Raw genomic sequence first — 10,407 nt, 5'->3', positions numbered from 1 at the left:
AAATCTTTGTTTTTTTGTCCTCCATGTTTTGTTTTACCGCTAAATTCTAATATCGTATCGTTTTGTTGGCTTACTCGACGACTTTTCAAAAGAAAATCAACGTTTAATTGATTTAATAATAATGTTTGTACTAGTGAGAATCACACACGTCTCTCTGTGGTTTCCACCAAGCTTCCTTACATGAACCCTAAGCCACAAATCAACATCTATCTAGTCAGCAGGTACGCATTTATTGTTTCTCTTTGTATTATACTTCACAGTTAATATTTGACTCTTTTGCCTTTATGTTATTGAATGCATTAAATAATTGAGTAACTTGTAGCAACCGTCAAGTGAGAATATTTTATTGTAGATTAAGTAGGAAATTTGGGAGTCCCATGACAATTATTAAATAACGATGGATCTTTATGAGTGTTATATACTAATCTCTTCGATGATTAATCCTATGTCACATTTTAGCTTTTCCTTAAAATGCAAGAGGCTTTAGCACCCAATCAAGACGAAAACAACTTTTATATCTATAACTAGCTAGTAGCAACAAGGCATCTATCTAGTTTTGTTAAGGTCATATGTTATACTCATCATTATTCATTCTTCATGTTTTGTCACCTCAACACCACCACATCACCTCCTCCACCATTCACCTTCATCACTAACCATACGCGCATGCTAACCGTTCTCTGTTCTTTTAATAAAGACAGAATTACAGAGATTGTTCTTTATGTTTGTATCTGATTTCAGTTGTTGCCCTTTATCTTTTAAATTGGTCGGTTTTGTACTTTACGTTTATAAATCCAACACCGTTTGTCCTTTCTCCAAAACCAAGTTAACTTTTTCGTTAAATAAGGTCGACTATACTTTTGTAATTTTACCTAAATTAATTAATATATATGTTAATTAAAAAAAAAAAGAAAAGTTAAAACATTAAATTTTGTTTACCATCAGCTTCTTCCCCATTCCAAACCCTACAGCACAATTTTCCTCCCCAGCCCCCATCTAGCTAATCAACGCAGTTGTCGTCATCGGAGAATACCATCGAAAAACAACTTTGAACAAACCGAAACAGCTAACATGCTTAGAAAACAAAGGAAACTCAACTAAATCGGCAACAATTTAACAATAAACCTTAAATAATATATTCTCTCTAACATGAACATCTAGAATGATCAAAGGCAACGAAACATTTTTGTTGTTCCTTTAAAGTTGATCAGCCCCTAGGAATGAGCCCGATTCCAATTCGAGTAAATTATGTGAACCAAATAGGGTGTTAGGTCACTCTAGCATGCTTAGCAAACACTAGTAAAGCATTTTTACCAAACTATGTTACATACCAATTACCATGCAATTTCTATTTTGAGTTAGAAGAATATTATTCAAGGGAGAATTAACAGCTACTTTTCGTTTGTAGTTGGTACCATGGATGGCACTTTTGGTAGTCTTCTGATATTTGTCAGTATACAGTGATATAGATAGGGAATTAATTCATTTAATATGGTAAAAGGTACATAATTCAAGCAATCTTGTTGGAAAACCATAATTTATTATATGACAACAAAAAGATTCTATGGTGCATACAACCTTATATTCTTTACATAACAAACCCACACCCGCCCACAACGGTCCACGTAGTTCTTATACTATTATATATATATATATATATATATATATATATATTTATTGTTGATTTTATAATTTATCTTATATAGTTGACAGTTGACTAGGAAGCTTCAAAGAACCTTTCACGTACACACCTTTTTCTATAAATAGCCTAAAAATTTTGGCTGTTTGGATTTTATTTATGTACCATTAACTGATTATAAGACTGATAGTTTTTTATTTTTGGGTGTTGATGGTACTGAAACGACAGTTAGGTGAGGCTCAAGAAGAAGAAGATGGCAGCTGCAAACTTCTCAATAATAAATCCAAGCAAAAACTTGTCTCATCAAAGTGAGTGATTATGATTTTAATCCATTTTTTTAGTTTTTAAATTTATTATTATTATTTTTATTGTTATTATTATTATTAATTTTCTTGACATGGCCCGTTTTGTTTTTCTGAAGTGCTCTTGCTAGAAATGTAATGCATGGGCTTTCGTCTCAAGAGTTAGCTTCGACTTTGGAACCATTGATTCGGAAATGGGTAAGATCACTCTACTTAGTGCGTTTATTTAACAATTTGATTATACATACGTGTTTTAAGGAGTTTTTTTACCAAAATGGGGTGGGTGAAAAATTTAATTACCAAAATAGGTGATTTGAAAAGTATTTAACAAAATATGTTACTTCTCCTTTACATCTTTATTTAACTAATTTATTATAACTCTTTCTTTTTTATTTTTATGATTCAGTTAAGTTATTGTTATTTTCTTTTATTTTTCTAATAACTAATTAATTATTGTCTTTCTTATTAAACTAAGATGCCAGGTTTATCGAGGTTTCATTTATTTATTTTCTTTTGTTTAAGATATACCTTTATTTATTTATTTTAAATAGTCTTTTTGATTATAATGCTATTATTTTGTTCTATTTAATATAAAAAAACAAAACAGGACTATTATTCTGATTTACAATAAATCTTAATTTTATAAGGCAAACAAATTTATATGTTAACAAAATTTTAAAATCTCGTACATGAGACAAATGTGATTTATAACTAGCTACTATTTTTTTAAAAACATTATCAACTTATTAGCTTCATGGACTTCCATAAAGAAAAGATAAGAAAGGAGTTAAAAAGAAGAAAACAAGAATTTTTAGGTCTCGAAAAATTCGTATTTAACTAGTAAAGTCAATCATTTGTTATCATCGCAGTAAAATATTTATGAATACTACTTATAAAGTCAACATTTTGATATTGAGATCGGTAATGAATTGACTTGAAGGGTTCGAGTTTGGCCTAACCAATATCTTTACATAGTTCTTGTGTTCTTATGTTAAATTCGTAGTTCCTTTTTTTTAATTATTTATTACGTTAATGTTTGGTTAGGAAATGAGGTTTAAGAATATGTTATATAAGATTTTAATTAAATTAAAGGAACATAAAGTGAAAATATAAAGAAATGGTCATTTATACTTATGCCGTTCCATTTTATCAATTCTTCATACAGATTTTGTATGTATATCAACATCTGTACCTTTTTTTATCTTGTTTTTAATAAATTGCATTTGGTCTAATGAGATTTGGAAAGAGATAAACAAGTTTTTTAAAAATACCTATTTTGGTAAATACTTTTCAAATCACCTATTTAGATAAATAAATTTTCCACCCACCCTATTTTGGTAAAAAATTCTGTTTTAAGGTTTTTAGAATTAAACGAGGCAAATGAAAAATATATGAATCTTGGTTACTAATAAGTGCAACTGAAGTAAACAAGTAGTGATAAAAGACAATCACTTAATAATAACCAAGTTTCATAACTGTTAGGTTTAAGTCAATTTGGAAAAAATAATCAGTAAACAGTAACCTAGATTCATATAAGTATTATCCAGCTCAATCAATCAATCATACCCAGTAAAATCCCACCGACAGCAAAGCTATAAGTAGGGTCTGGGGAGGGTGGGATGTAGGCACACCGTACCTCTATCCAAAGGAATAAAGAGGTGGCTTCCAGAGAGACCCTCGGCTCTAAGTACATGTATATGAAGCAAAATAAAGGAAATCAAAGTTTAACAGTTATATAAAAACTACTACTAATTATAATAATATTAATAATAAGATCACAGAAAAATTATCCAATGAAATACTTGAAAAACTTTCACTCATAGAAAAATTATATAGGATTAGAACACCTGATGGTTAACTGACTTCAATGAAATACTTGAAAAACTGAGTTACTATTGTGTAAATATTTTATTTTGTGCATTCTTCCATATATTATTTACTAACGTGCGATCCATTTTCTGGTAGGTACGAGATGAGGTGCAACGTGCATGTCAACGCCTCTGCTCTTCATCACCAAGGTTAGATCTTCATCTCGTTCAAATCTTAATTATATATATAGTGTTGGGGTAAAATACAAACAACTTTTAACGTGGAAAGCGTACAAATAAGTAGAGTATTTTTTGTACTGTAATTACTCTAGTTCAAAACTGTATAGTAATAATAGTTACTCTAGAAGGTTCATTTGACATGATCTCATGTTTGTGATAGATCTCCCTTTGGCGTGCTAGAATCATGCGACACGACATCTTTTCAGCTTCATTTCCAATCCAAGTTACCACAAATGCTATTCACAGGCAGCAAGGTGGAATCTGAGGACAACACTACAGTTAAACTAGTCTTATTCGACACTAATAATAATCGAATAGTATCAACGGGACGGTTATCTTCTTTAAAGATACACTTCGTTCCACTTGATGGTGACTTCACTGTTGATGATGATGAAGATTGGTCTCAAAATGATTTTGAGGCTAAAGTTATATATGCACGAGACGGGAAACGACCGTTACTGGCAGGTGATTTAGTGACGGTTCTAAAAGGCGGGGTCAGTGATTTAGGTGATGTGTATTTTACTGATAATTCAAGTTGGAGGCGGAGTCGAACGTTTAGGCTAGGTGCACGTGCAGTTTCGGGAGTGAGGATTCGAGAAGCGATAAGTGAGCCATTTGTGGTGAAAGATCAACGTGGAGAATGTAAGTCTTCTTTATGTGTGTTTGCGGGTCAAAACTGGTTGGGTTGACCTACAAACACTGCTTTCCAGTTTTTTTGGATATTGATCATTAAAGAGCGCATTAAGTATGGTTATAGAGATCATATTATTACACAGTTTTTGAGTAACTTTATAGTAAAGTGATATAAAGGGATTTTATTTACAGGTCAAAACTGGTTGGGTTGCTGCAAACACTATTTTGTCCATTTTTTCAATTTAGTATTTAAAGAACATGTTAAGTATGTCTGCTGTGAATATATTAGTACAAAGTTTTTGTGAAACTTTTTAATTGTGATTTAGAGGGGTTTTATTCACAGGTCAAAGCGGGTGAAAACGGGTTGGGTTGACCCGTGAACACTGTTTTATCTCGTTTTCTTTTGTAATTTAAGAGCGTATTTAGTTTGATTATAGAGATTATGTTGTTACAAAGTTTTTATGTGACTTATTTAATAAGGTGTTTTAGAGTGGTTTCATTCAAAGGTCCAAACTGGTTGGGTTGACCTGCAAACATTACTTTTTATCCTTTTTATAGGATTTGATAGTTAAAGAAGATAATAAGTATGATTAGAGAGATTATATAATTGAAAAGTTTTTGGGTAATTTTTTAGTTAAGTTTTATCCATTTTTTTGGATAAAACTGGTTAGACTGACCGAAAACACTAATTTATCCATTTTTTTGGATTTAATTATTAAAAAACGTACAAAGTGATTACATAAGATTATATTATTGGAAACTTGTTGCGCAACTTTTTCTAGTAAAGTGATTTAGAGGTGTTTTATGCGTTTGAATATGCTTCCATTGTCTGCAAGCCGATCGGATCCATTTGACACTTTAGTAAGTCAGATAGGTCAAGCTGCAGCATCTAAATTTCTCTAAGTCAATATCTTATAATCTTTTCAGTCTATGTTGTTTTTTTTTAAAATGTCCGCTTATTAGTGAATTTCCCAAAGTACCCCTACAATATTTTGTAGTCCAAAATCCGTGACATCTACGTCTACTTTAAACACTGGCAAAGAGTTAATATTACCGATAATTATAATCATATTATGAGTAATAGTATTTTTTTCATGGTTTAGCATACAAGAAGCACCATCCTCCAGCTTTAGATGATGACATATGGCGTTTAGAAAAGATAGCAAAAGACGGGGCGTTTCATAAACGATTGGGGTCAAACAGAATTTGTACTGTGAAACACTTCTTACAAATATATGTCACAAACGAGTCTTCACTACGCAAGGTAACGTAGCCTGTATTATTAGTTTCATGCCACATTAAGTTTTTCATAAACCAGCCACTTATTATTATTATTGTTATTATTATTATTATTATTTATTATTTGAATAATAAAACAGATACTTGGCGGGTCTAGTAGCAAGACATGGGACACGATTATAAAACACGCGAAAGATTGTGTTTTAGATGACAGTTTGTATGTATATAACTCTATGGCAGAAGGAATTGGGCTTTTATTCAATTCCATTTTCTGTATTGTTGGTGCAACTTTTGATGGTCAAAGTTACTCTTCACTTGACAAGCTTCCAGGTTATCAGATGGTTTGTGCGCTTTGACCCGGTCTTTTAATGCTATTTTTTTAACGAGGTTAATTGAAATGTGATAGTTATACATGTTTACGTGACGTGCAGGCTTTGGTGGAATCTTTAAAGCAGCGGTTTTATAAATATTTAGATGTGATGTTACCGATGGACGATTTGTCAGTTTTTGGAGCCTCAGGTTTAACATCTAATTTACTTGGTGACGCTCTTATAAGTGGCGCTAATATCCCATCCCTGCACTCAGGTATATAAGTTATAAAGTTAACTACGATTTTAGTTCTTGTGGTTTGACCTGTATAACCCTTGTCCAGCCACTGACCACATTTAAATTTTTTGTTGAACTTTTTATTAAAAGACTAAAATACACTTGGATTATTTGTGTTACCTAGTCAAATTAATAAAATCTTCATATGGTATTAATATTATTTCTATTCAATTGAGTCCCAAATATTTTATTATTTTGGCTACGTCACACAATAATGAAAGGATTATTTTGTTCCTTCAACAAAAAGTTAACAGAAAACTTGGAAGGGGCTAGTGGGATGGTTTTTAATTGAGACGAAAATGAAACTGTAGGACTAAAAAATTCAAATTTAAACTATGACTAAAGGAGTTATTTGGTCAAACCACAAAGTCTAAAACCGAATTCAACTCTAGATTATATCATTTCAATAACAAACTAATTTATTAAATCAGAACATTTATGAGGTTTTAATTGTTTACGATTTAAAAAAAATCGTACCACTTTCGACCCACTTTTTTCTTCAACTCTTTAGTGATAAAATATAACCCAAATCGACCCGTTGATAAGTAAACTGGTCAAAACTACCACGATAAGTTAACACAACTCTATTATGTGCAGATCAAACACACATGCAGCTGACATCGCTGCCAGTGATGTCCAGGGCAAGTAACAGCAATCGATACGTAACAGAAGATTTTAGCTATGGACCTTATGGTGAAGGATGTAGTTCGGGGCCGAGTATGGTGCCAGGTCAGCTGGCACGTGCTTTAAATTATCAAGTGGGACCATCATCATGGCAAGATGTTGGTTCCTCTGATTTTGGTGTACGTTTCACAAGAAACGGGTCCCCTAGGGGTAGGTGGTGCAAGATTCGGGCAGCGATCAAGTGGGTTTTAGTTATGCGAGACGTTGCTGCAAAAAGAATGGAAAAACTGTATCCGTATATTAATCGGGCGTCATTTACCTCGGGTGGGCTAGAGATGATAACTTAATATGTTTCTTTCTTCTTTGAATGTCTTCATTTTTTTCAACTTTTTGGGTGTGTGCTTGTAAAATAGATGAAAGTGGTAAGTATAGTTGTAAAAGCAGTTGTTTTAGGGGTTAAGTTTCTCCTATAGTATGTTTTTGTGGCGGGATTTGTGTATGCGATCGCCATTGTTTTTATGCCTTTTACAATGTAACGTAATGTAATATTGATGTTCAAACTAGTATTATGTGCAATAAAGCTTTTGATTGTATGTACAAATTAGTTTACATACGGGTATGTGAAACTGATTTAATATGTACATACTATTATGTTGACAAAGTATTTGGGTGTGTATGTATACTTGACACAATATCTCCACATAATAAATTGCATACTGAATACAGTCAAATTTATTTAAATACTACCGAGAAAACAATCAAGCTTCGGGCGATATGATTCAAAATTTAACCTATTTGTACCACGCTTTTTTGCATCTAAAAGGTTAATCCAATGAAATATAAAGCATAAACGGTCGTATCCCATCAAAAAATCATAAAACATGATACAGTAGAATCCATAAGGTTTACTTAGAGACCTTGGGTAAGAATAAGTAAATATATATATACATTTAGGGTAAGGTTAAAATGAAAACCCACTTGAATTATGAAAACTCGTGAAAACACTATGTAACATCGTTTTTTTTTGTTACATGTAATGTATGTTGTAACATTTATTAAAAAATATCGAAACATAAAAAAAAATGTTTTGCTATTTTTTAACATTTTTTTACTAATTTTTATATATGTTTTCAGGAGAGAGAAAAAATTATATTTATATTTACATTTTTTATTCATTTTAATTGTGAACCATAAGATTTAAACATTAATTAAAAACATGTGGTTGAGAATGGGTTTCTAGAGTTTTCACAACTCAAGTGGGTTTTCATTTTATACTTAGCCTATATGTATGTATATATATATATATATATATAAGAGATTTCAAATGAAAACCCCTTTGAGTTTTAAGAACTCGAAAGAACTCAGTGTATTGATTTTTTTTTCGAATTTTTTTACACATGCGTAATATATGTAAGTTAAATACACGTAAAAAAATTACAGAATTTTTTACGGCCCGAGTCGACTTATTAAACATGTGTAACGGACGTAAAAGTTAGTGTAATCACTTACAACTTTATTCTCTTTCTTACTTTGACTTTTTAGTCAGATTTAATCTCAACCACATAATCCAATCCATTTAATAAAATGTGTGACTAAGAATTGAATTCTTAAGTTCTTAAAACTCAACATGGTTCTCAAAATATCTCCCCTCTGTATATATATATGTGTGTGTGATTTCAAACGAGAACCCCTTTAGAACTCGAAAGAACTCAGCGTAATGATTTTTTTTTGAATTTTTTTTACACATGCGTAATATATGTATGTTACATACACGTAAAACAACCTGCAACTTCAATCCTCTTTCTCTCGCACATACATTTGAAAACCCACAAAAAACAATCACACATTCAGGCAAACCATAAACCATAGAGCTATCTCTCTTTCCACTTCATTAGTGGTGGTGGTCCATTTGTCTATTATGGTGGCCAGAAGCTTTATTTTGGCAACAAATAGATCAGGTTTTGCGGATTTCAGCTGGTGGAAATGCAAGCCCGGCGGCGGCGAGGTTTCAGCCCTTACGCGGTAGCGAGTTCTAATGGTCGATTTCATGTCGAGATGGTGCTTCCGGTTACTCGCCGTCGTCGGGGTCGTGTGATAATGGAGGGATGAGAAAGGGATTGATAGAGTGAAAAGACTTAAAAGGAATGTGGATCTAGACTTTTTAACTTTTTTAATTTGGTTTTTATTAGATTTTTTATTATTATTGTTAGAGATCTTTTCTTTTTTAATTAAAATTTAAAACACCTTTTTATTATTTTGTCATTTAAATTTGTAATTTTGTTTTACATATTTTTAGACATGTAAGAATAATTTTCACTTTAAAAATGTATTTTTAAATAAGTTTATATATTCTTAAATATGTAGCAAAATATATTAAATAACATGTTTCATAAATATGTATCAAATTTACTAAGTTTACAAATTTTAGATTACATATTTATAAATATGTAATATATATATTTTTTAAATGTGTAACGTATTTTTAAAAAAATGTGAAAATATTTTTGAACAAGTTTGCATATTTTTAAATGAAGTTTACATTCTATAAAAATATGTAAGGTATTATTATGTATGCAACAAATTTTTCAACTTGTTTATGTATTTTTAATTAAGTTTACATATTCTTAAATATGTAACAAAATATTTAAGTAATATGCTTTATATACATGTAACAAATATTTACAAAAACGTAACATGATTTTTAAGTGTGTAAAGTATTTTAAAAAAAATGTCTAAATATTTTTAAACAAGTTTTACGTATTTTTAAATAAGTTTACGTTTTATAAAAAGATGTAACACATTTTTAAATATGCAACAAGTTTTTAAAAAAATGTTACATACTTTTAAATAACATGTTTTATAAATATGTAATAAATTTACTTAAGTTTACATATTTTAGCCTAGCCAACGCGGCTTGATTTTAAATCGAGTTTTTTTTGTACAAGCTTTTTTCCAGTGTTTTTCAAGCGAGTCGTGAGTTGAGGGCTTTTTGAACACCCCTAGTTGTAAACCCCCAAAATATACTATAAAAAAGCACGAAACTAAAAGATGTAAAAGTTATCTAGTCAAATGTTTAACCTATGATTGTAAAAATGTTTAATTTAGATCGGAAACTTAAAACATGTATATGAGTTATCGTTCTAGTAAAATAACTAGCGCATTTTTTAGCATTATAGTTATTATCGGCTACCAAACTTGCGTCGACTCGCTGCCGCAATGTGTCGAGTAGAAATCTAGTTATTATCATTTATAAAGAGTTTTGTATAATAGAATAACAATAAAGAGAAAAAAATTGACATGTTATGAATAAAGAGGG

At 30.8% G+C, this 10,407-nt stretch overlaps 1 protein-coding gene across 1 annotated transcript; it reads left to right on the top strand.

The window, feature by feature from the left end:
* The first annotated feature begins 1,838 nt into the window (after window positions 1-1,838).
* LOC143628483 (calmodulin-binding protein 60 B-like) lies at window positions 1,839-7,615 on the top strand. The gene is made up of 8 exons (XM_077098070.1): window positions 1,839-1,947; window positions 2,073-2,139; window positions 3,907-3,959; window positions 4,150-4,631; window positions 5,726-5,886; window positions 6,002-6,202; window positions 6,293-6,446; window positions 7,065-7,615. Exons 1-8 carry the CDS (start codon window positions 1,850-1,852, stop codon window positions 7,436-7,438), a joined length of 1,590 nt encoding a protein of 529 aa, XP_076954185.1. The 5' UTR covers window positions 1,839-1,849; the 3' UTR covers window positions 7,439-7,615.
* The last annotated feature ends 2,792 nt before the right edge of the window (window positions 7,616-10,407 follow it).

Source organism: Bidens hawaiensis, unplaced genomic scaffold (genome assembly GCF_021521415.1).
Source record: "Bidens hawaiensis isolate Kalapana, Puna unplaced genomic scaffold, B.hawaiensis_p1.1 tig00005003_1, whole genome shotgun sequence".
Lineage (NCBI taxonomy): Eukaryota > Viridiplantae > Streptophyta > Magnoliopsida > Asterales > Asteraceae > Bidens > Bidens hawaiensis.
Note: the sequence above shows the minus strand (reverse complement) of the source record. Positions and strands in the feature narration are given on the sequence as shown.

What these genes read in the sequence shown, in the direction of transcription:
- LOC143628483 (XM_077098070.1), top strand. Translation starts at nt 1,850, where the DNA reads ATGGTACTGAAACGACAGTTAGGTGAGGCTCAAGAAGAAGAAGATGGC. An exon ending in AACCATTGATTCGGAAATGG is followed by an intron (nt 2,140 to 3,906) that starts GTAAGATCACTC and finishes ATTTTCTGGTAG; the next exon opens with GTACGAGATGAGGTGCAACG. An exon ending in CTCTGCTCTTCATCACCAAG is followed by an intron (nt 3,960 to 4,149) that starts GTTAGATCTTCA and finishes TGTTTGTGATAG; the next exon opens with ATCTCCCTTTGGCGTGCTAG.